The 27,409-nt window shown below is 40.7% G+C and overlaps 1 protein-coding gene across 2 annotated transcripts in view; it reads right to left on the bottom strand.

The window, feature by feature from the left end:
• The window catches only part of LOC134534836 (ninjurin-2-like), a 63,184-nt gene extending 37,515 nt beyond the window's left edge, over window positions 1-25,669 (bottom strand). For both annotated transcript variants that reach the window (XM_063373461.1, XM_063373462.1), the window contains exon 1: window positions 25,583-25,669. In XM_063373461.1, coding sequence (XP_063229531.1) covers window positions 25,583-25,627 — 45 coding nt within the window. In that variant the 5' untranslated portion in view covers window positions 25,628-25,669. The remainder of the gene's footprint in view (window positions 1-25,582) is intronic.
• Window positions 25,670-27,409: the final 1,740 nt, after the last annotated feature.

The following is a 27,409-nucleotide window of genomic DNA, read 5'->3' as shown; positions in this document are numbered from 1 at the left end:
GTTCCGTTCCCTGTGTGTGTACTGTGTGTGCGTTCCGTTTCCTGTGTGTACTGTGTGTACGTTCCGTTTCCTGTGTGTACTGTGTGTTCGTTCCGTTTCCTGTGTGTGTGTACTGTGTAATCATTACCTATATTGCGTGTAAATTGCATGTATTGCGCGTACATTGCGTGTTGGAGCTGTTGGAGCATTTGGAGCTTTATACACTTGAAGGTAGTTGGAGGAGTCTTGTACACTCGTAGAATTGTAGCCTCATGGTCTCTTAGACTCGTAGCATTCTAGCCAAATATCATTGGAGCTGATGAAGAAAAAGGCCGTTGGTGTCAATGACTGTTGGAGTCACTAGACTGATAGAATCAATAGACTGATGGAACCAATGAATATTGGAGCCAATGAATATTGGAGCCAATGACAAATGTGCAACCTTTTCGATGATGGTGCTGCCTTTTTCGTTGTCGGTGCTTCCAAATGTGCTGCCTTTTCGTTGTCGGTGCTTCCAAGTGTGCTTCCTTTTTTTTTTTTTGATGGTGCTTCTATTTTTTTAATGTTGTTTTGACTCTAGTATTATAATAAATTGTTCTTGATTTGACTAGCGTATTATTCCATCCGGTGCATGTATATAAGCGAGTCCTAGACATCAGGACGCTCAGTTTGTTACTGCCGTCGACGGTGTACGGATCACCTAGTTTGTTTCTTCTGGTGCATAAGACGTGTAATTGCTTGTTCTTGAGACTTCGATGGCATCTTTACCGACTTTAACGTCGTACTCGATGGAGGATGTACCATCGACTACGGGAACCATGACGTCGGCGCCGACGATGTTGGAGCAGATCCCGTTGGTAACGATGACGTCAACATTGGAGGGGATTTCAACAGATGTGATACCACCAGCAGAAGAGACTTTAATGCCGGTAGTGCTGACTGTACAGGAAACCTCGACGAACGTTGTTTCGCCCTCGATGGAGACTTCAATGGATGGCGAATCGTCATCTAACGAACATCGATGTCGTTACTGTGACAAGATTTTCTCAAACATCAGCAATGCTCGTCGACACGAGAAGAGAGAATGTGCCAAGAACCCTTATCGTAAAATGTTTGGTTGTATTAAGTGTCGCAAGCAATTTACAAGAAATGCTAATTTGAAGCATCACTTGGAGACATGTAAAGGACCTGCAGTGCGGCAGAAAGTAAAGGTTTCTATACAACAACGATGCATTGATGTGCATAAGAGTATGCCTGGAAATGATTCAGTTGCAGTAACAGCGACATCTGGTTCGGGTTTGTCTTCAACTAGGCATCCTTGTGGCTACTGCGACATGACGTTTGCATTTGCACATGATGTACGGAGACATGAGAGGAGTAAATGTACGAAGAATCCTTCTCGCATGAAGTTTCGCTGTGACGAGTGTCATAAATGGTTTACTCGAATTGATAATTTGCGCCAACATTCGATAAACTGTAAAGGTGAAGTCCGTGCGCCTACTGCTGAACTACCTGCAGCAATTACGACTCCTGAGTTTAGATTGGTGACTCGTGAGCGTACAAGTAAAAAAACTGATGTGCAGCAACCGATTGCTGTGGCATCTGAACATGAAAATAAACATAAGACTGTGATCGGAGCATTACAAGTGAACGATAATGGCTTCTACTTGGCGCAGTCTGCATTTCGTGGAACATTGAAAGACTACTATTATCCAAGTACGTTAAGTGAGTCAAAGGACATTTGTAATTTTCTTGATGATATCAGACAGGACATAATCAATCAGCTTACTGATGACGTAGCAACAAACGGACCTTTGAAATATAACTTGTGGTTGGACTGTATATATGGAAAGCCTTATCCGTTCGATGACAAAGTGAAGAAGTGTGCATTCAAGACATCGGCTGCAGTAATTTACAGTTCTAACGATATCAAGCAAACTGTTAAACAAGGTATCCAGAAACTCTGTCAAGAAGAGGAGGACTATGTCTGTAAAGGATCTGGCTGGACTCTGTCTTGTATAAACCGATTGGAGCTAAGAATTAGTCATTTCACGCCTATGCGGACCTAAATGTTTGTAAGATTGCTAACCTTCGCAGGTGATCCTGTAGTAAAATAGAAATTATGTAATAAATATTATGTTTGTAAAAGAACTTGCAGTGTTTTTATTTTCGAACCTGTTACTATTATGTTAAATTGATGTTATATTTCCTTTTTTTTTTGCATCGTCCCAGATCGTACCAAGGACCTTAGTCGACCTAATCAATCAGTATATAGATTACAAATTTATTTAATGAATTTTGGAATTTTTCCCGAATTTCTAGCTAAATAATTACGGATTTTCAAGATGGCGGCCAAATGACAAGATGTCGGGTGTCACAGCAATAATAAATGATTACTGCACTCTAGCGGATAAGAATTAAACTAACATGGCGTCAGCGCACTCTCGCCGACGATACACTGATGATGGCTTCCAGCAGACGAGGACAAGATGTCGGACATGACGTCATACTACCTGACGATATATATGCTTTGAAAAAAAGTGGTGGGAGTCAGTATGCATGCAGCCACCGCGGGGGGAAGGATCGGTCGCCATTTTTTTTTTTTGTTCTCGTCGGGTTCGAACCGAGGACTCCAAACTCCGTGTCGTAAATGTTTGTTTTTAAATATTTTTTATTAAAATTTTATTAAATGAATATTTTTATAATTTTTAAAAAAAATTTCATTAAAATCGGATAATAAATAAAAAAGTTAAATATGGCGGGCGTAACGGAAATTGCAACGGTGACGTCATAATCCATGATGACGTCAGAGGCTTATCGTAGGCTGTAGACATGGATGCTTAAGCCTACATATGGACATTTCTAGCCGCTGGGATTTTTAAGGACTAAAAACGGGATATTTTCCCTCGAAACGGGAATTTTTCTCTCGAAAACGGGAATTTTTGAATTGTGGAATTTTTTGAGATTTTTTGGCGTAATTTTTTTTCACAGAAATGGAAATTTTGACGAATTTTGAGGAATTTTGGGCAATTTTTGCCCAATTTTGGCGAATTTTGAGGGTCAAAGGTCAAGGTCAAACTTGTCCCGTTACGCTGTGTCCCGTTACACTCCTCCAAGATGGCCGCCGTGACGTCACAATCCAATATGGCGGAGCCGGCTCTCGGCTCCACGCGCCAGCGCCATGTCCTCGGATGCCCTATTATATACTACTCTTATGCCAAGATGTTGTTTGCAATATAGGTAGAGACCGGAAAAATTCGCGTATTCATTTCGCGATAGACTGAAATTCAAACATGTGTATAATTCTGCTGGTTCTGCTATTGGCTCGTGGTTTAACTGGAGCTCTCTGGGCCAATTAGAGACTAGCGACCAAAGAAGCGTCGAATCACATGCTACCCAGTGGAGACGACTCACAATTTGGTAACCAATGAACACGCGTGTTTACTTGAGATGTGCAGAGGATAATGGAGGCTATCCTAGAGGTCATTGAATCCGCGAATTTTTCCGGTCCCTAAATATAGGATATCCATAAATGAATTTCCCAGTTTCAATGGTATATTATAACCGTTTAATTTAGTTAATTTACAAACAAATCATACACATAGTTTTTTTCATAGTAATTTTCAATTTGTGCATCCAACCTAAAGTCCAATTCTTCCCACACTTTGGATTTCCACGTCCAGAGTAACGGAAGCAATAGCCTCTTAAATTCTGTGTCTCAACTCTGGCATAATCAGCAAGTAGCGGCGCAACGTAGACACGATTATTTTGTAAAGCCCCGAAAAGGAAAAAAAAAATTCACTATTGCTTTTTATATTTTAATTGATGTTTAATTCTATCTTACATTTTTAAACCCTGGAAAAGATAATCAGATAGTCAATAAGAAGACTTTCTTTTGTTTTATTGTGCTTATTTATGTGCGCAGTCAACACCGGGAAGCTATTCAGGGAACGATTTACAAATATTGGCGGTACTGGGACAACACAAATCATAAATTCCGGGTAATAATCCAAACCCAGTATTACTGCAAACACTTTTGTAGTGATACAGTTGTTTTCATGTAATGTACAAATATATGTGAGTTTACATTAATGTTTCTATTTCATTTACAAAAAAAATTACAGTGTACTTTAACTCCTTCTCCGCAGAATTTGTTTTTTGCAAAAACCCAAAACTGCACTATAGCCAGAGACCAGGAAATTTCGCGATTATGTATGGCGTCAGGCAAAAATTTGCTTTCACATATCCTGATTTCTTAGCGAGAAGAATTTTGTTCTTTTAACCTGGCACACGGTTGAAGAGAGGCATGTCCAAATAACTGCAGTACAATCACGAACCCAGTGAAAGAGTACACAGATTTTCTTTCTAGCTGGATACGGCCTGGAAAAAATTCGTGGATCGGCGGACCTCTAGGATAGACTCCGCAGTACTCTATACACACACTCGGGTAAACATTTCCTGTTCATTGGCCTTCTGACTCGGGAGACGTCTGAACTGGGTTGCTCGTGATTCGTCACTTCTTTGGTTGATGGTTTGTCATTGGACGAGAGTCTTGATTCAGTGAGCCGACAGCAGAGGCAGCTTGAAGGTATAAGGATGTTAAATTTGGCTTGTCTTTACAGTTTAATCCACGTAATTTCCGTTCAGTTTGCATGGCGATTTTTGCCTTGTAGTTGGCGGCCGTCTGCAAGAGAAGCCACTGACGTATTTGGCCTGGCCATTCAGGACGTATTTGCTTCCGCACTGGATGACTGTGATTGGTGTGCAGACAGCAGATATGTACCTGGAATAAACCCCCAGGCAACCACGAAGCACAGACAGTGCCGCAAAGTTCGAACACCCGGCTGGTCTGGAAATCTTTTCACGAAAAGTACATGGCTAGGGGCAGGCATTTTTTTCGCGAATAAATCTGAACGCCTTTTAGACTGCAACAAGGTATACGCGCCAAAGTGTTTTCTTCCTTGTGATTGGCGGCCGTCTGCGAGAGAAGTCGTTGCCTTATTTGACCGAGCCACTCAGATGCTTTTGCTTCTGTAATTAATTACTGTGATTGGAGTTGTAAAAATTCTTCATTTACCTGAAAAGAAATACACCCAATCACGAAACTTTCAGCTAATCTAGAAATCTTTTCGAGAAATACGCATGTCCCTATACACAGAGACCGGAAAAATTCACGAATTCATTTCGCGATAGGTTAAAATACAAATCGTTACACCTTAGTGCTGCCTCTGCTATTGGCTCACAACTCTCTGGATGACTCTGGACCAATGAGAAACACCCGACCAAAGCTTTATCGAATCACAGGCTGCTTCGCTGGAACGTCTCACAAGACAAGCAGCAAATGAGTGGGTGACATTTGACCGAGTGTACGTAGAACTATGGAGTTCATCCTACAGGTAATTGAACCCGCGAATTTTTCCGGTCCATTCGCTATACATGGCCCTAGCCGTGAAGCTTGTTCCCAACAGCTCTGATCGCTAAACGACGGCAACCAGCCGTTCGAAAAAGGTTCGATCCACGGAATCGGTCGCGCGCCCTCCGCCCGAACACCCGACTCTCGGTCTGGCGACGCCTGTGTGCTCGGCGTGACGCAAACACGGCGGTGGTTGTTCAGGTGGCGGGAGGACAGGAACCACGCTCCCGGGAGCGAAGGTCTGGCCGCGCGCCGGTGCGACAATGGAACCTCAGACGAGGCCGTCGAGCGGGGAAATCATTCTGTCGTCCTCTCCGCCAATCAACCATTACTAGAGACCTGCAAAATTTGCGGTTTCGATGGCCTTCAGGATAGACTGCACATATCCCTGTACACTCGGGCAAATAACGCAAGTTCATTGGCTGCCGACTTGTAAGTCGTCTCAGCTGGTTTGTCTGTGATTCGATCCTTTTTTGGTTGAGGGTTTATAACTGGTTGAGATTCGTCCAGATTAACAGTAAGCCAATAGCAAAATTATCTAATATGTATGTGTGTTTGAATTCTAGCCTATCACCGAATGAATCCGCGAAATTTGCAGGTCTCTAACCATTACTTAACTTACAACTTTTTAAACTACTTCACGATTACCTTGGTAACGAGCACATTCATATGTTCTCGTGTTGCAATTACACTTGTAATACGAGAAACTCGGACACCAAATTTAACGTAGAATTCTTTTTTAAAAACATATGCCAAGCCTGATAACTATAAGGAAATCATGTTTTAAACCACATTTCTTGACGCTAATCAAGCGTAGTTTTCGCACCTGCCGCTATAATTCGTTCCCGGATCAATACGTTGACTTTTGAATCATTTCATTAGCGGACAGAAATTTAAACCATATAATGAAACGGCTGCGATAAAAAGCGATAAAGACTTGGAAAAAATACTAAACCCCCGGCTTTCGACCTGATTTTCGACAAGGAATTTTATTTAAATTCTGCCAATCATTTTAAACAGTGAACACTATAAAGTTTATCAGTAGTATATAGATGGGGCTTCTGGAACATGGCTTCTGGCTGTGGAGCTGTGTGTCCTTTCCGCCATCTTGGATTGTGACGTCACGGCGGCCATCTTGGATGAGCGTAACGGGACACCGCGTAACGTGACACTTTTTCGTGCGTGCAGCCGGCGTAACGGGACACAGCGTAACGGGACACATCGTAACGGGACAAGTAGATCACGGCGGCCATCTTGGATCCACAATTTTGGATGACGTCATTTTGTTTTCTAGAAAATTCCGACATTGTGTTGTCCGCCATTTTGAATTATGACGTCATCGTTGCAATTTTCGTTATGGTCGCCATTTTGAACTTTAGATGCCATCTTGAAAATCTGCAATTTTTATGTTAGAAAATCGTGAAAAATTTTAAAAATCATTAAAAAATTTAAATAATCGAATTAAATAAAAATCTTAAAAACCACTGTTGCAGTTATCGTTACGGTCGCCATCTTGGATTATATAAATGTTGCATATTTTGTTACACCCGCCATCTTGGTTGAGTACTATACCATTCTTACACTTTACGTTACGACCACCATATTGGATCCTATTAATGTTGCAATTATCGTTATGGTTGCCATCTTGAAATTCAGTCACCATCTTGAAATTTAGACGCCATCTTGGAAATCCGTAATTTTTATGTTAGAAAATCGGGAAAAATTCCAAAATTCATCAAGAAATTAACTTAATAGAATTCCGATTGATTATATCGATTACCGTCCTAGGTTCGAACCCGGTGAGGGCAAAAAATAAAAAAATCAGATCCTTCCACCACAGAAGCCACCTACAGACTGACCTACCTCCACCAATAACAAGGTATTTACCATCAGCTGGTATGACATCATGTCCGCCATCTTGTCTTCGTCCGCTGGAGTCCACCATCTTGTTTTCGTCTGCTAGAGTGTGCTGACGTCATGTTAATATATTGTTCTGTTCTCCATACCTTTAACCTTGTATATTAACATTAAACTTTGACCTTGACCTTGAACTTTGACCTTGACCTTGAACTTTGACCTTGACCTTGAACTTTGACCTTGACCTTTGACCTTGACCTTGAAATTTGACCTTGACCTTGGCCTTTGACCTTGAGCTTGAACTTTGACCTTGACCTTGAAATTTGACTTTGACCTTGACGTCCATCATGGATTCGACATTTTATGTTCAGTACATGCTACCAGGAACTACCACATGCTAGTGGTCATTGCCATCATCTTGTTTTCGTCTGCTGGAGGGGTATCCATATTGTGTGTACTCGTCTTACCAAAATGTTAGTTTTATTCTAACCTGTTACAGTGCAGTAATCATTTATTATTACCGAGATGCCCGCCATCTTGAAATTTGGCCGCCATCTTGAAATCATGTAATTATTTAGCTAGAAATGCGGGAAAAATTCCAAAATTCATCAAAAAAATCACTCATTAATTTACATATTGAATCGATGGATCCCTGTCCACGGTTCGATTCTTGACCAGTGACAGTTGTAACTAAATATTAAATAAATTTTAGATTCTCTTTTCCATTACCTTTCACAGAGTTTATTAATCATTCGCTCTACGAAAATCAACTCAAGTCAATATTCCTCACCAACGAATTAATACAGTACCGCTATGCATTACATGAAAGTCTAATTGTTCAATAATCGGAATAACCTATAAGCCGTTCATGTACAAAGCCACACATATAGATCAATTGTCTTCAGTCCATGAGACCGAGTCATGTAATTATCAGTCGTATAGGCTAGAAATTTCAGGACCGCATGACCTTCGTCGTTATCTAATTATATACAATTAATCCATCGTGACATTTTTTTATACATACTAAGGGACTAAGTGACCTTGAAAAATATTTTAGTATCACCAAGAGGTTTTAAACTAGTAAATATTCAATCACTACATTTTGTACTACGCGCAATCAACGAAAAGGTAGCACCGCCAACGAAAAGGCAGCTCATTTATCATTGGCTCCAATATTCATTGGCTCCAATATTCATCGGCTCCAATATTCATCGCCTCCAATATTCATTGGCTACAATATTCATCGGCTCCAATATTCATCGGCTACAATATTCATCGGCTCCAATATTCATCGACTCCAATATTCATTGGCTCCAATATTCATGGGCTCCAATTGCTCCAAATGCTCCAATATTCAACGACTCCAATATTCATCGGCTCCAATATTCATCGGCTCCAATATTCATCGACTCCAATATTCATTGGCTCCAATATTCATGGGCTCCAATTGCTCCAAATGCTCCAATATTCAACGACTCCAATATTCATCGGCTCCAATATTCATCGGCTCCAATATTCATCGACTCCAATATTCATTGGCTCCAATATTCATGGGCTCCAATTGCTCCAAATGCTCCAATATTCAACGACTCCAATATTCATCGGCTCCAATATTCATCGGCTCCAATATTCATCGGCTCCAATATTCATCGGCTCCAATATTCATCGGCTCCAATATTCATTGGCTCCAATATTCATCGTCTCCAATATTCATTGACTCCAATATTCATCGGCTCCAATATTCATCGACTCCAATATTCATTGGCTCCAATATTCATGGGCTCCAATTGCTCCAAATGCTCTAATATTCATTGACTCCAATATTCATTGGCTCCAATATTCATTGGTTCCAATACTCATCGGCTCCAATATTCATTGGCTCCAATATTCATCGGCTCCAATATTCATTGGCTCCAATTGCTCCAAATGCTACAATATTCAACGGCTCCAATATTCATCGGCTCCAATATTCATCGGCTACAATATTCATTGGCTCCAATATTCATCGGCTCCAATATTCATCGGCTTCAATATTCATCGGCTCCAATATTCATTGGCTCCAATATTCATCGGCTCCAATATTCATCGCCTCCAATATTCATTGGCTACAATATTCATCGGCTCCAATATTCATCGACTCCAATATTCATTGGCTCCAATATTCATGGGCTCCAATTACTCCAAATGCTCCAATATTCAACGGCTCCAATATTCATCGGCTCCAATATTCATCGGCTACAATATTCATTGGCTCCAATATTCATCGGCTCCAATATTCATCGGCTCCAATATTCATCGGCTCCAATATTCATCGGCTCCAATATTCATCGGCTCCAATATTCATCGGCTCCAATATTCATCGGCTCCAATATTCATTGCCTCCAATATTCATCGGCTCCAATATTCATCGGCTCCAATATTCATCGGCTCCAATATTCATCGGCTCCAATATTCATCGCCTCCAATATTCATCGGCTCCAATATTCATCGGCTCCAATATTCATCGGCTCCAATATTCATCGCCTCCAATATTCATCGACTCCAATATTCATCGGCTCCAATATTCATTGGCTCCAATATTCATGGGCTCCAATTGCTCCAAATGCTCTAATATTCATTGACTCCAATATTCATTGGCTCCAATATTCATTGGTTCCAATACTCATCGGCTCCAATATTCATTGGCACCAATATACATGGGCTCCAATATCAATTGGCTCCAATTGCTCCAAATGCTTCAATATTCATTGGCTCCAATATTCATTGGCTCCAATTGCTCCAAATGCTTCAATATTCATTGGCTCCATTAATTTGCTCGCTCCAATATTCATTGGCTCCAAAAGGCTCCAACAGTCTTTTTGCTCCTATATTCATTGGCTTCATTATTAATTGACTCCAATATTCGTTGGCTCCAATATTCATTGGATACATTATTCATTGTCTTCATCAGTCATTGACACCAACAGTCTTTTGGTTCCAAAAGTCTTTTGACTCCAAATATATTTGGCTAGAATTCTTCGAGTCTAAGAGACTATGAGGCCACATGGCTACGAGTTTAAAATAATCTAGCTGGTTACAAGTTATACATGGCTCGTGAGGCTACATAGCTACGAAACCTCTAGAAAACGAGTTTACGTGACTGTGTGGATACAGGAATACAAGTCTACATGACTACTTGGCTACGAAGCTACGAAGCTACTCGTCTACAAGGCTCCAATTGTCACATCTGTCTTCGACGGAATTTTCTCTTTTGCTCCAACTGCACCATCAGCATTGTTTTATAAGATTATAAGGCTACTTGCTTACGTAGCTTCAAGTCTACGAGGCTCCAATACATCATGGCTACGAGACTACGACTCATGAGGTTACGAGACTATGCGATTGCAAGTCTTCAAGGTTACGTGATCGCGAGGCTATAGGACTACGAAGCTTCCAGAACGCATGGTTACGAGACTGCATGTCTAATTGGCCGCGCGACTACGAAACTTCATGTCTCTAACTGTCTACAATAGCACTATTCAGTGGTGAGAGTTAATTTATCTCATGAAAAATATCCTGTTTAAAGTAGTGTCGATTATTGTCATCAGATGTCATCACGTGTTGCATGCAGGTAAATAATATTTATTTCTTTTATGCGGGATGCGGGATGCTCACTATCGATCGCAATAGAACGATGGCTTCGCTAGGCTCTATGGAAAAGGAATTTTGTTCTTCCAGTAAGTGTTTCACAGATTTCTCAAAGCATATTATTAATTTGACTGAGTAATGATATTTTTTTAAATTCCACCTGATAAAAATATCGCAAGTTTTGATTTAGTAGCAGAAAGTAACGAATTAAATGTAACTCCAAATAAAATGTCATGTCTCATTAGAAAAAAAAAATATCCATGCAGAGAGCGGTTTCTCAGAATAGTCAGAAGCACTTGAAGAAACCACAGGAATGATCGCAAAAACACGGGAAAAATTATCAAAATATTGACAAGAATAATCAGGAGCACACGGAGAAAACCACCATAATATTATCAATAATAATCGGAAAAACACGGAGAAAACCACCATAATATTGACAAGAATAATCGGAAGCACACGGAGAAAACCACCACAAGTTTTCTTTGATATCATAAAAATTCAGAAAAAAATATTTAATAAATAACAAAAAAAAATTAATAAAAATTTTTAAATGACAAAATAAAATACAAAAATACATAAACAGATTCTGCTAGCTTGTGAACTTCTCATTGTTGAGCAAAGATATAGTTCTAGTACAAGCCAGAATTTTATGTATTTTTGTATTTTATTTTGTCATTTAAAAATTTTTATTAATTTTTTTTTGTTATTTATTAAATATTTTTTTCTGAATTTTTATGATATCAAAGAAAACTTGTGGTGGTTTTCTCCGTGTGCTTCCGATTATTCTTGTCAATATTATGGTGGTTTTCTCCGTGTTTTTCCGATTATTATTGATAATATTATGGTGGTTTTCTCCGTGTGCTCCTGATTATTCTTGTCAATATTTTGATAATTTTTCCCGTGTTTTTGCGATCATTCCTGTGGTTTCTTCAAGTGCTTCTGACTATTCTGAGAAACCGCTCTCTGCATGGATATTTTTTTTTTCTAATGAGACATGACATTTTATTTGGAGTTACATTTAATTCGTTACTTTCTGCTACTAAATCAAAACTTGCGATATTTTTATCAGGTGGAATTTAAAAAAATATCATTACTCAGTCAAATTAATAATATGCTTTGAGAAATCTGTGAAACACTTACTGGAAGAACAAAATTCCTTTTCCATAGAGCCTAGCGAAGCCATCGTTCTATTGCGATCGATAGTGAGCATCCCGCATCCCGCATAAAAGAAATAAATATTATTTACCTGCATGCAACACGTGATGACATCTGATGACAATAATCGACACTACTTTAAACAGGATATTTTTCATGAGATAAATTAACTCTCACCACTGAATAGTGCTATTGTAGACAGTTAGAGACATGAAGTTTCGTAGTCGCGCGGCCAATTAGACATGCAGTCTCGTAACCATGCGTTCTGGAAGCTTCGTAGTCCTATAGCCTCGCGATCACGTAACCTTGAAGACTTGCAATCGCATAGTCTCGTAACCTCATGAGTCGTAGTCTCGTAGCCATGATGTATTGGAGCCTCGTAGACTTGAAGCTACGTAAGCAAGTAGCCTTATAATCTTATAAAACAATGCTGATGGTGCAGTTGGAGCAAAAGAGAAAATTCCGTCGAAGACAGATGTGACAATTGGAGCCTTGTAGACGAGTAGCTTCGTAGCTTCGTAGCCAAGTAGTCATGTAGACTTGTATTCCTGTATCCACACAGTCACGTAAACTCGTTTTCTAGAGGTTTCGTAGCTATGTAGCCTCACGAGCCATGTATAACTTGTAACCAGCTAGATTATTTTAGACTCGTAGCCATGTGGCCTCATAGTCTCTTAGACTCGAAGAATTCTAGCCAAATATATTTGGAGTCAAAAGACTTTTGGAACCAAAAGACTGTTGGTGTCAATGACTGATGAAGACAATGAATAATGTATCCAATGAATATTGGAGCCAACGAATATTGGAGTCAATTAATAATGAAGCCAATGAATATAGGAGCAAAAAGACTGTTGGAGCCTTTTGGAGCCAATGAATATTGGAGCGAGCAAATTAATGGAGCCAATGAATATTGAAGCATTTGGAGCAATTGGAGCCAATGAATATTGGAGCCAATGAATATTGAATCATTTGGAGCAATTGGAGCCAATTGATATTGGAGCCCATGTATATTGGTGCCAATGAATATTGGAGCCGATGAGTATTGGAACCAATGAATATTGGAGCCAATGAATATTGGAGTCAATGAATATTAGAGCATTTGGAGCAATTGGAGCCCATGAATATTGGAGCCAATGAATATTGGAGCCGATGAATATTGGAGTCGATGAATATTGGAGGCGATGAATATTGGAGCCGATGAATATTGGAGCCGATGAATATTGGAGCCGATGAATATTGGAGGCGATGAATATTGGAGCCGATGAATATTGGAGCCGATGAATATTGGAGCCGATGAATATTGGAGCCGATGAATATTGGAGGCAATGAATATTGGAGCCGATGAATATTGGAGCCGATGAATATTGGAGCCGATGAATATTGGAGCCGATGAATATTGGAGCCGATGAATATTGGAGCCGATGAATATTGGAGCCAATGAATATTGTAGCCGATGAATATTGGAGCCGATGAATATTGGAGCCGTTGAATATTGGAGCATTTGGAGTAATTGGAGCCCATGAATATTGGAGCCAATGAATATTGGAGTCGATGAATATTGGAGCCGATGAATATTGTAGCCAATGAATATTGGAGGCGATGAATATTGGAGCCGATGAATATTGGAGCCAATGAATATTGGAGCCGATGAATATTGAAGCCGATGAATATTGGAGCCGATGAATATTGGAGCCAATGAATATTGTAGCCGATGAATATTGGAGCCGATGAATATTGGAGCCGTTGAATATTGTAGCATTTGGAGCAATTGGAGCCAATGAATATTGGAGCCGATGAATATTGGAGCCAATGAATATTGGAGCCGATGAGTATTGGAACCAATGAATATTGGAGCCAATGAATATTGGAGTCAATGAATATTAGAGCATTTGGAGCAATTGGAGCCCATGAATATTGGAGCCAATGAATATTGGAGTCGATGAATATTGGAGCCGATGAATATTGGAGTCAATGAATATTGGAGACGATGAATATTGGAGCCAATGAATATTGGAGCCGATGAATATTGGAGCCGATGAATATTGGAGCCGATGAATATTGGAGCCGATGAATATTGGAGCCGATGAATATTGGAGTCGTTGAATATTGGAGCATTTGGAGCAATTGGAGCCCATGAATATTGGAGCCAATGAATATTGGAGTCGATGAATATTGGAGCCGATGAATATTGGAGCCGATGAATATTGGAGTCGTTGAATATTGGAGCATTTGGAGCAATTGGAGCCCATGAATATTGGAGCCAATGAATATTGGAGTCGATGAATATTGGAGCCGATGAATATTGGAGCCGATGAATATTGGAGTCGTTGAATATTGGAGCATTTGGAGCAATTGGAGCCCATGAATATTGGAGCCAATGAATATTGGAGTCGATGAATATTGGAGCCGATGAATATTGTAGCCGATGAATATTGGAGCCGATGAATATTGTAGCCAATGAATATTGGAGGCGATGAATATTGGAGCCGATGAATATTGGAGCCAATGAATATTGGAGCCAATGATAAATGAGCTGCCTTTTCGTTGGCGGTGCTACCTTTTCGTTGATTGCGCGTAGTACAAAATGTAGTGATTGAATATTTACTAGTTTAAAACCTCTTGGTGTTACTAAAATATTTTTCAAGGTCACTTAGTCCCTTAGTATGTATAAAAAAATGTCACGATGGATTAATTGTATATAATTAGATAACGACGAAGGTCATGCGGTCCTGAAATTTCTAGCCTATACGACTGATAATTACATGACTCGGTCTCATGGACTGAAGACAATTGATCTATATGTGTGGCTTTGTACATGAACGGCTTATAGGTTATTCCGATTATTGAACAATTAGACTTTCATGTAATGCATAGCGGTACTGTATTAATTCGTTGGTGAGGAATATTGACTTGAGTTGATTTTCGTAGAGCGAATGATTAATAAACTCTGTGAAAGGTAATGGAAAAGAGAATCTAAAATTTATTTAATATTTAGTTACAACTGTCACTGGTCAAGAATCGAACCGTGGACAGGGATCCATCGATTCAATATGTAAATTAATGAGTGATTTTTTTGATGAATTTTGGAATTTTTCCCGCATTTCTAGCTAAATAATTACATGATTTCAAGATGGCGGCCAAATTTCAAGATGGCGGGCATCTCGGTAATAATAAATGATTACTGCACTGTAACAGGTTAGAATAAAACTAACATTTTGGTAAGACGAGTACACACAATATGGATACCCCTCCAGCAGACGAAAACAAGATGATGGCAATGACCACTAGCATGTGGTAGTTCCTGGTAGCATGTACTGAACATAAAATGTCGAATCCATGATGGACGTCAAGGTCAAAGTCAAATTTCAAGGTCAAGGTCAAAGTTCAAGCTCAAGGTCAAAGGCCAAGGTCAAGGTCAAATTTCAAGGTCAAGGTCAAAGGTCAAGGTCAAAGTTCAAGGTCAAGGTCAAAGTTCAAGGTCAAGGTCAAAGTTCAAGGTCAAGGTCAAAGTTTAATGTTAATATACAAGGTTAAAGGTATGGAGAACAGAACAATATATTAACATGACGTCAGCACACTCTAGCAGACGAAAACAAGATGGTGGACTCCAGCGGACGAAGACAAGATGGCGGACATGATGTCATACCAGCTGATGGTAAATACCTTGTTATTGGTGGAGGTAGGTCAGTCTGTAGGTGGCTTCTGTGGTGGAAGGATCTGATTTTTTTATTTTTTGCCCTCACCGGGTTCGAACCTAGGACGGTAATCGATATAATCAATCGGAATTCTATTAAGTTAATTTCTTGATGAATTTTGGAATTTTTCCCGATTTTCTAACATAAAAATTACGGATTTCCAAGATGGCGTCTAAATTTCAAGATGGTGACTGAATTTCAAGATGGCAACCATAACGATAATTGCAACATTAATAGGATCCAATATGGTGGTCGTAACGTAAAGTGTAAGAATGGTATAGTACTCAACCAAGATGGCGGGTGTAACAAAATATGCAACATTTATATAATCCAAGATGGCGACCGTAACGATAACTGCAACAGTGGTTTTTAAGATTTTTATTTAATTCGATTATTTAAATTTTTTAATGATTTTTAAAATTTTTCACGATTTTCTAACATAAAAATTGCAGATTTTCAAGATGGCATCTAAAGTTCAAAATGGCGACCATAACGAAAATTGCAACGATGACGTCATAATTCAAAATGGCGGACAACACAATGTCGGAATTTTCTAGAAAACAAAATGACGTCATCCAAAATTGTGGATCCAAGATGGCCGCCGTGATCTACTTGTCCCGTTACGATGTGTCCCGTTACGCTGTGTCCCGTTACGCCGGCTGCACGCACGAAAAAGTGTCACGTTACGCTCATCCAAGATGGCCGCCGTGACGTCACAATCCAAGATGGCGGAAAGGACACACAGCTCCACAGCCAGAAGCCATGTTCCAGAAGCCCCATTTATATACTACTTTTATCTTTGGCATTGTGGGCTTTGGTTCGCGCCATACGCCGCAGATGGCAGTACCGAGGTTACCATTTCTGGTCCAATCACAAAATTTCTCTACTCCTAACTAATGCTGTATACCGAGAGCTTAAATGTTGAACATAAAAAAAAAATCAAGACTTCAAGTGTTCATGGTTGTGAATGTGATCTGAGGGTTACCGCATAATATGTAAGATTTCCAATTAACTGTATTACTAATAGACATATTCTTCTTAAATGTAAAATAATACGTTAAATTTTAATTAATATTAACACTCACAATTTCCCCTCTCCCCCCAATCATGCACGCCCTGTCTCAACTCTCCTAGGCTCCAGCACTGACTCACTATAAGACAGATCCCCGCGTGGCAGTTTTTCAGCCGCGACACAACATAAGTGTGAAAATTATTTGGCTCAATGCAAAAAGTTTGATATTTTCTAAGTTTTCCTTGCCCTACATAAATGGGATGGGTAGCCCTAGCTTCTGGTCACAACTGAAGCTCTAACACCTTTTTCTGATCAAATAAGGGGGGAGCAATCCCCATGCAGTTCTGGCTTTATAAAACGGACTCTGGAATGTTTAAATACGGTTCTGTAGGCTGACTCCCAAACCACCCTGTAAGGGCGTTGACTTGGGAAGGGAGGTAGAGGATCTGCCGGCATTCGGGTTGGAAAAACAATGACCTACATAAGATTCTAGAATCACTTAGCCATGTTAATATTGACAAATTAACTCAGTTCAATGCAAACTAAGTACTAATGTATTGTTTGGTTTTATGAAAACAAAAATGATCTTAGACTTCAAAATGAACCTCGACGTTCCCCGTCAGCGTGGACTTCTGTCCGCACGCAACCACAAACAGTGCTGTCACCTCTACTTGCACGCGTGAGCAACTGCCTCTACCTCCCCTCTGCTTACACCAGCCGAGTCACAAGTCCCCATGCGTGAGTTCAACACAGCTGTTTATTATTTTTTTTTTTTTTTTACGGAGTAGTGATTTCAAACTTCACTCTTTTCGAAATCCAGATATTTTTCAAACTTATCTGAGAGCAGACACACCGGAATAAATATTATGGGGATTTCTTAAATAAAATGTTTAGTCTTGTATTATTTTGTAGAATAAGCACTGCATATAATACATGGAAAACACATGAAAAAGTAAAACATAATTTTAAAAATAGGTTTTATAAATATCATTTTTAAAATGGTCTTATTGAGTACCATAATTTTCACACCTCTATCTGGCTCACTTTTCAATAGGACTGTCAAAAAAAGAGTTTTTAATGTTTCGTGGCCTCGAAAAAAAAATTGTTACGAGGCTGCCCGAGATGAGGCCCGGCCAGTCAGATCGGCGCGCATGCCAGCATGCGTATGCCTGGGGAAAACCCCCAGCTCCTTGAGGGGTGCGACGCAGGTAACGCCCGTCCCTCCCCTGCCGCTACACGGGAAACGCCATTTGCGGCCTTTCCTGGGAGTCCGAGGCGCATCTCTGTCTCGTCTGGAAGGTTCCGCGAGCTGGCGTGACTAGGACGCCTTTTGGCGAGCGGTAGCGGGAGACGAGTGTGCAGACGGGGACGGTGTTGTGTGCGCGGCGGACGAGTGAATGGTGCGAGGTGGTGTGTTGGGACAGAGGTGCGCGGTGAGAGACTAGCAGCAAGGAGAGCCACTGTCAAGCAGAGATCCAGTGAGGAGAGTAATTAGTGAACTCATTATAGTGTGATCAGTTTGTGAACAGTCATTCGGATTATTGTAATGTATTAAACCGTGTAACCGGAAAAATTCGCCGATTCTTTCAGCGATAGGCTAAAATTCAAATAAATATACCTTTTAGATGATTTTGCTATTGGCTTACTGTTCATGTGGACAAATCTCAACCAATTATAAACCCTCAACCAAAGAAGGATAGAATCACAGACAAACCAGCTAGGACGACTTACAAGTCAGCAGCCAATGAACTTGCGTTATTTGCCCGAGTGTACAGGGGAATGTGCAGTCTATCCTAAAGGCCATTGAAACCGCGAATTTTTCCGGTCCCTAACTATTAGTTGATAAATAAGCTCTAGTTAATTAATTGGAGCTATTCTTTTCGGGCTCGCATTTCCCCACCAGGACAAACATTTTCTCAATACCGAAGGTTACATATATTTTCTGTTAGCAACAAAATAATTTGTTTGTGTCCTCGAAATGGCTTGTTTTTCAATGCAAAATTTTTGTGTTTTTTAAGAAACTACACAGAAAAAAAAAAATTATGTACTATTACAAAAGATTTCTTTGGAAACCAGTTGCCAAGAAATATCTTGTAGTACAAGAAAAATAAAGTAACTTTGTAAAACGGATGACAATGGTTATTTTTTACATATATGAAATAAGTTTCTCGGGGCAACACCGAGTATGTCTTACGCAAATTTTATATTTTATTTGATGTTTCATTCAAGCTGAAATTTTTTAGCCAGTTTGACAGCTCTCAAAATTAGTACCAAAAGTCTACGTTGTCCTGTCAACAATATTCGCAAACAAACATCACGTGATGCTTTGCAAGTGCCAGTCGGAAAATGGATATCACTAATACTATTTATGTAAAATTTGAGACAAGTTGCGTGACACAGGGCCGTCGAGAAAAAAAAACATATGTCGTACTTTTACACAAGATTTCCTTGGAAACCAGTTGTCAAGAAATAGTTTGTAATACTACAAAAAAAGTATTGTATCTCTGTGCAACCCATAACTATGGTTATTTTGCATATTTTAAATACGGTTTTCGAGATAATGCCGAGTAGATTCCTATAATATAATTGGCGCATTTTTTTATTTGATGTGTCATTCAAGCATATATTTTTTAAATCATCAAAAAAGATAATTGAATAAAACAATTTGAATTTATTTTGTTTTACCGTGCTTATTTATATGCGCAGTTAATCCTGGAAAGCTATTCAGGAAACTACAAACAGTTTTTACTATTGGAGGTACTGGGACAATACAGAAGCATAAATGCCCGGGTTAGAATCCTAACCCAGTATTACTGCGAACACTAATTTGTAGTGATACAGTTGTTTTCATGACAATATACAAATTTCACAAATATATGTAGGCTAAGTTTACATGAATATTTCTGCTCCTTTTACAAAACAAATACAGTGTAAACTTTACTATGGCCATAACTAGAGGTACGGAAATTTCGCGGATTTATTTGGTCGCAAGCTAAAATGCAAACATTCATATTCATGCACTGTTCATGATTGGACAGCAGTTATTTGGACACGCCCCTCTGCGACCTTGGGCCAACGATGTCCAGTTATGAGAGAAGTAAGCGAATCAGAGAGAGCCGATTAACAAGATAAAAAAATTATATTTTTTTCGCTAAGAAATCAGCCACTGTATAAGCAAACGTTGGTGGAGGAAACAAAAGGCTTTAAATTTCAGCTTTACGCTAGATGAACTCACGAAATTTCCGGCTGTCTAGCCATAACTATAGGTAAACATAATCTGCACGTACCGCATAACTTGTCAGGTTTACCAATAATTTCATTAGCAACAAATTTTTAATTTTATACTCACGTATACAAAAAATTATAATTCAGCTGAGCCCCGGGGTATTCCCCCCTCCCACTTACCCTCCCTCTCGACGGCGGTGGACACAGTCTACAACTATGCCTCCATCGTTACCTCAGATTGATTTAGCTCAAACTTCCGGCGGGAAGATGCAATATTTGAGTTGGTATACCTACTAAGTGCAACAGTATAATTTTAATCAGGAAAGCACTTAAGCACAGATGTGGACAAAGTTAATCAAGACCCGTGACTGGAGATTCCCTAGAGTCTTGCGCGCACGTGATGGAAAAGCGTAAACAAAATTAAATCAGTTTACAAAACACGGAGCTCGTTTGGACTCTGACGCAGCGGAGTACGTGTGGTCAAGAAGACACACTTGCTGATAAGCAACACGGCTGGCTCTCGGTACTGTAGTTCTGCAAAGGGCTGTCTCTAGCTACCAGTACGCGGTAAGATTAAAAAAAAATATTATTTTTTTTCTTTTCAGTTACGCCAGAGACTATTTTGGGATGAATACATTTCCGTGTAATTTTGAATAATAATGGTTTATTCGCCATGTTTTTTTGTATCTTAAATAGTAATTTCTATCATATCAGTACAACTGTTTCACTACAATCAAAGAAACCTATTTTTTTTAACGTATAGCAGAACAACAGAAATTGACGCTTTTACTTCGAATGCCCGGGAGAGATCTGAGACCTAATTCGGCTGCCCAATGTGTATGGTTTTGGTATTGCCGAATACCTAATGAAAGCACATTTTAATTTAAAGGATCCTTGATAGGTGCATCTCAAAGCATACCAGCTTATTTTGCTAACCTCCTGAATTATTTGCAAGAACCCTACAGAATCCTCGTTACAGCCTTTCGATAGAGGACGAGCTAGAGCGAGGTTACACGTAACGTCGGAATACTTCAGGTGAACATGTTTACAAACGCGAAAGTGAAGAGTTACAGTGTCCGGTAGTTGGTATGAAGTGTGTTCAACTCCAAAACCGATTGTGTACTGTCATCGAATGAATTGTTGAGATTATTATTTATTTGAGCAAGTGTACCTGTGTCAGAGAATTTCAATCAGCATCAATTTTAAAACCATAAAATATAAACCTGTTCATCTTTTTTTTTGTGCAATTGTTAAAAGACAGGAACATTCTCCATCTTGCGTTTTCCGCAAAGGACCGTTTGCACTCTCACCACTCAACAGCTAGTCAGAGGCTTGTGTAGAAGATATGTCGCTCTGAACTACTTTTGTCAACCTGTTTAGTTTGAATGGGGAATGGCCTCTAACGAAACATGTTCATGCTGTGTTTAACCGTGCGCAAAAGTTGAACAAGGTTTTCATGAAGCAGTTCAGAATCCCGTGTAACCGCGACCCTAGTTCGACGGCCCGCTACTTTTGCTAACCTCCCGAATTGTTTGCAAGCATCCTGCAGAATCGCCGACGCATACTATCGAGAAAGGACGAGTCACTCTCGTCATTGCTTGCGTCCTTGTGACACAGAAGGAGAATTTTTAATGGTGCAGTCTTTAAATTAATGTATCCTGTGATTTAAGGCTTCGTCCGTAAAGAACACATCCATACTGTTCGTAAACAGCATTCCTAACGTCCGTCTAGAAGGTCATCCACACGTCACACCGGCGGTGATGAAATGACAGCAGAGCATTGACGGAATGAATGAGCTGGTGGAAACGGGAGTACTCCGAGAAAACCAAACTGCTCACGGCAACGTCCACTACGTTTCGGGCGTGACTCAACCGGCCCAAGGCGGAAGTCTTAGGGTTGTCCGGGTGGAAAAGGTAGTTGGTGGGGAGGGGGTAAGAGGAATCTGGAGCCCAAGGGTTTCGCCCTCGACGATAACCGACACAAGACATCTCACTAAATGGTCTATGTCTATATGCGTGCAATAAGAGGAAAAACGTAATAAAAAATGTGAGCTAGTCTTCCAGCAATCGCCAGTGATGTGTAAACATCTAACCTTGTCATCGAGTAAATTCACGTGTACACATATTACAAATACATTTATAATACGAAACTCGACACGATATTTAACGTAGAATTCTTTAGAATACATGCAAATTGTGGTTTCAACTACATCTATGGACGCGAATCACACATAGTTTCTTCACCCGCCTCTAGAATGCTTTGCCGGAGCAGCTGTGTTGACTATTGAATCATTTGATTAGCAGACCACAATTTTAAACTATATAATGAAACGGCTCCGATAAAAGTGAAAAAGACTTTTAAAAATACTAAACCCTGCATTGTAACTGATTTTAGACAATGAATTTTTTAAAAAAAAAAATACTGCTCGCCTTGTTAAAATTCATCAAACGGTTAATAAATACTGTAAAGTTTCCCTTTGTCTGTGGAATTTCGGTTCGCGCCATCTGCCACAGATTGGAGCACTGCGGTTGTTACATATTTCCGTTCCTTTACTTCCGTCGCTTTCTTGAAATAACTCCCACTAAATGCCTTTTACAGAGAGATAAGATGTTGCACATCAATAATCAAATAAATACATCTAAAAACATAATTTAGGTGTTATTATTACGGGTATTGATCTCCATCTAACGATGTGCGCTTATATAAAATTGAGGAGCTTTTTAGGCTATTTATTTCCAAAGGGTGCCCCCTACCACCATGCCTTTGTGAATTGACTCGGGGGATGGAAGGGGAGAGAGGGAGAGGGAGAGGGAGAGGGAGAGGGAGAGGGAGAGGGAGAGGGAGAGGGAGAGGGGGAGAGAGAGAGAGAGAGAGATCTGACCAGCGGACACACGTGAGACCTCCCTGACCTCGGACGATACGCGCCAGTGAGTCGCTTAGGACCGCCAGTCGCCGGTGCCAGTTGTTTGAATCTCTCGACCCTACCCCCTCCTCACCGGACGCACAAGGCGCAACTTGCCGGCGGCCGGAAATGCTACTTACGCCTTACAGCGTGCTCGTTTGTAGCGCTCGTGAAGGCTTCTCTTGTCCGAGCGTTTCCTGTCGGATGAGGTCGGGGCCCGAGACTTACCCACGCTTCGACGTGCTTACCGATTACTATACAAGCCGTTCCTGGTGCGTACGTCAGCAGCGATAAAACACAACCAGACAATTCGATTCTTCACCTTACATATTAGCAGACCACAATTTTAAACCATACATATAATGAAACGGCTCCGATAAAAGTGAAAAAGACTTTAAAAAAATACTAAACCCTGCATTGGAAAGAAGGGGAAAACGATTTTTTTTTATTGACAGTCGCCAAGAGCGGTCACGTGTTTCGCCAAGATGGCGATATCTGGCGGGAAACCACGGCGAATAACACCGTGCGGGCTTTGAGCCCTGCTCTTGCCCTCCGAGGTGCGAGACAACAGTCCTGGGTGGGCACTCGAAACCCCTGTGCACCAGGACAAGTTTCAACCTCAAGTCTGTGCCGAACACATACACCGCCCGTACACGTCCGAATTCAGACTTCCCGCTTCTCCTAGCCCCGAATTTCCTTCGAAGAGGCCAGTACACAGAAGAAAAAAAAATACTTATACAAACGATTCCTTTGGAACCAATTTGCCAAGAAATAGTTTGTAAAGCTACAAGAAAAAAATATTGTAAATTTTCTAAAACACAAACCTATCGTTATTTTTGCATCTATGATAAACTTTTTTTAATTATTTTATATATAAATTGATAGTTCATTCAGCAGAATGTCATCAAACCATGAGAAAGATAACCGAATATTCAACCATTTTTTGTTTTTGTTTTACCGTGCTTATTAATGTGCGCAGTTAATACTGTAAAAACTATTCAGAAAAGGCTTAAAAATAAATTTAACGATTGGAGGTTTCGGGACAACACAACCATATATGTTCGGGTAATAATCCGAACTCACTATAACTGCGAATACTAATTAACGTAAATGTAGAAAATTCACAAATGTCTGTACGTTTACATGAATATTTATGTTCAAATTACATAAAAAAAAGTTTTTCAGTGTAGAGTAGCTAAGGCTGGTCGCTCATTTAGACAATACACCTGCAGGGTGTGCTGCAAATCCATATAGTCATATTTGCAGGGGTGGGCCTTCTGTTGCGGAGGCTTGTAAGGCCAGTTCTACAATGACACGCAAACGGAGACGGATCACGTAAACGGAGACGGATCTCACGGAACATTTTTTACGATAGCACGCAGACGAAGACGATTAGCTCGGCAATGCTGAGCTCTGCCGTTCACGTTGCTCCGTGCGACCAGTAGAAGCCGAGTACTTGGCTGCGGTGGTAGCCATGTTTGTTTATGCTCTGAATACGTTAAAAATGGTTTTAAGTATAAGAATAACTTGTGTTCTGTTATTACTTAGTCGTATACTTGTATTATATGTGTTAATTATGTCCGTGCTATGATCTCGTTGCATAATACATATATATTTTTAATTAAATTAATATTTCGTAACCTTGAGATGCAATGTCATTGGTTGCCATTTGTTACGTTCCCGTGCATTGTGGAAGGAGCAGACGCGATAGTCAAATGTTCCGGGAGATCCGTCTACGTTTACGTTATCCGTCTCCGTTTCCGTGCCATTGTGCCACGACGGACTGTGGCCGAGTTCATGACTGTACGCCAGGAACGCAACGATACACCACGCAACCATTTTTTTTACCAACACTAACATTACAAATGCGGCAGTTTGCAAGTGATGGTGTAATTTTGTTGCTCAATGACGCCAGAACCGCTAAACGGATTTGGATGAGATTTGACACACAGCTAGCTCATAACCTGGATTAACACATTGGATAAATACTACTATGAAATTATCCCGCTATTGGAGTTAAATAATTGAAAATCATAGGTCACAGACGTACAAACAGTGAGTGTAATTTCTCTATGTCCGCCACACGGTCATATAGTAAGGTCTGGCAACTTCCCATCCTTCTCCTTGATGAGGTACCCGCCCGCTTAGTGGAGCTCACACGGCCTTCTTGGAAAACAACACAGTACCTACACAGAAAAAAAATCCTGTACTTTTACAAACTCTAAAGTATAAAAATAAATAATAAAATTGGGCCTAGTGCAAGTCGGACTCGAGCTAAACGTTGCACAGTGTGCGGAACCCTTGGTGCATGAGTACGACTCGCACTTGACCGGTATTTTTTTTTTCCCTTAGTTAAATTTAACTGTTAAAAATCCGAGCAAACCGCGGGCTGCAGCTAGCATACAATAAAAACAACACCGCGGCCTTCTGTGCACAGAAGTATCCGGAACCCTTTCACTTGAAGCACGGAAGGCGCGGGGAACTCGAGAAGTTGAAGGTTGGCCGACGGTCGCGTCTCGCGCAGTTTACGAGCAGTCGACGAAACAGTTCGCGTGTCGTGGATAGATAGCGCGATTCGTTCGGTTGTGAGTCCGTCACCATAGATAGCAGCACCGTAAGGGAATAATATTATTTCGTTTTTATGATACGATTTTATAATACGACCCACGGGTGCCCGGAGGGGGGGGGGGGGAAGGAGCGAGGGAAGGGCGTACCTGCCTGCCGGCGGGCTCTCCGGGGCTGATGGCCGAAGTCGACATGGCGGCGCGCTGCTCGGACACAGACTGCTCGTCGCTCGATAACTGACTGCCGCTCCGCGCCACGCGAGGCCTCTGGCTTTCTCTCCCCCGCTATCCCCTCCACCCCCAACCATCCGCGACGCCTACAGCTCCACGCTCTCTACCTCCCACCTCCCCTTCACCCCTTCACAACCGCCGCGACGCGATGACACAACAGTCCGTGACGTCACGCATCCAACCCCCAGTATACTCCCCCACTTTCCAGTGACGCAGAGAACAACTATGCGCGCCTTCATCATCGACTAGTTCGACCTTACGGTGAACCTATCTACGATAACCACAGCAGCATCGATGCTGCCACCGTGCCACAGTAATGGTCGTCGACACGAAAAAAGTTTGGGGTGTAAAAAAATGTCTTGAGCAATTCACAAGAAATGATAAGTTTATAAGACACTTGAGGACGTGCTGCGTGGTAGAAGGTAGAAAGTAAAGGTTTTGCTACAACAACGTTTCACTGATGCGCTTAAAAGGAGTTATCCGAGAATCATTACAACTGCAGCAACGCCAGCAACAGGCTCGTTGGCAAAGACTAGACTAGCAAATGCGCGAAGAATCCTTCTCGTACGAAGTTTCGCTGCGGTAAGTACCGTGTTTGGGTTACTCGTGTCGATAATTTGAGATGGCACGCGAAAAAACTACCTGCGGACATCCATATTTCTCAGTTTAGGTTGGAGACTCATATTTGTACAAGCACACGAACATATGTTCAGTAAAACCTATTTAAATAACGCCTGGACATGGATCTAAACCTAATATGTGCTCGGTGGATTACAGGTAAATGATAGTGGATTCCACTTGGCGAAATATACATTTCGTGGAATGTTGAAAGACTACTATTATATACATACCTTTAGTGAGACAAAATACATTTCTACTTTTCTTAACATAATCAATCAGCTTGTCGCGGGTTTTACTAAGGACACAGGAAAACCCTAACAAGGAGGAAAAAGGGACGTTTGCGGGTGGTTATAAAATTAATTGCTAAGTTAAATTCAATCCAATAACAATTTATTGACAAACGCAATAACATCAAAAGGAATAGCATAGATTCTCAAACTGACATAACACTTAAACAAGTCGGGTTCTCGTGGAGACGAACTGTCGTGGTAATTTCCCCACTAGAACACAAAACGCACGAATTAACGCTACGAGCTCGATTCCTGAACAAACAAAACAAAACAATGCCCTTAATTGTGGCGAGCCGTGCGCTCGTCACAGCTAATGATCAAAACGCCGTCAATTTCAACTACTAAGGCAAAAGTTACAAGGACCATACCTAATCTTAATATTACTGAATGTTACACGTAACACAAATACAGATAGTTACTGCCAGAGGTTACAATTATATACACGCAACTAGTCGTGTAACGCTGTCAAAGTTTATAGGTTGGTTTTAGTTACTCTTCCCCCGGTACCATGTGAAGCTCTCTCCGCATTCTCGTAGTTACGCGTAAGTCCGTTTTCTTGTTCACTGTCTCTTGTGGCTACGATTATTCGTTACCGGCGGTAGAGTTAGTGTCCAAAATGTGTAGCGATCTGGTCGCGATAGTGTCCTGATACTGTCGTGATTGTGTCAATACTTCCGCTCGCTCGGCCCTCACGGAGTTTGCTAATGCACGCTCTCTTTGCCCTTGTGGCTGAACCGTCGTATTTTGTTAATGTTCGTTCTGAAAGATTTTATGCTTACTCCAGCGACGCTTCCACTTGAACTGTCTATACCCTGGGTTACAACCTCGGAGAGGT

Source organism: Bacillus rossius, chromosome 8 (assembly GCF_032445375.1).
Source record: "Bacillus rossius redtenbacheri isolate Brsri chromosome 8, Brsri_v3, whole genome shotgun sequence".
Lineage (NCBI taxonomy): Eukaryota > Metazoa > Arthropoda > Insecta > Phasmatodea > Bacillidae > Bacillus > Bacillus rossius.
Note: the sequence above shows the minus strand (reverse complement) of the source record. Positions and strands in the feature narration are given on the sequence as shown.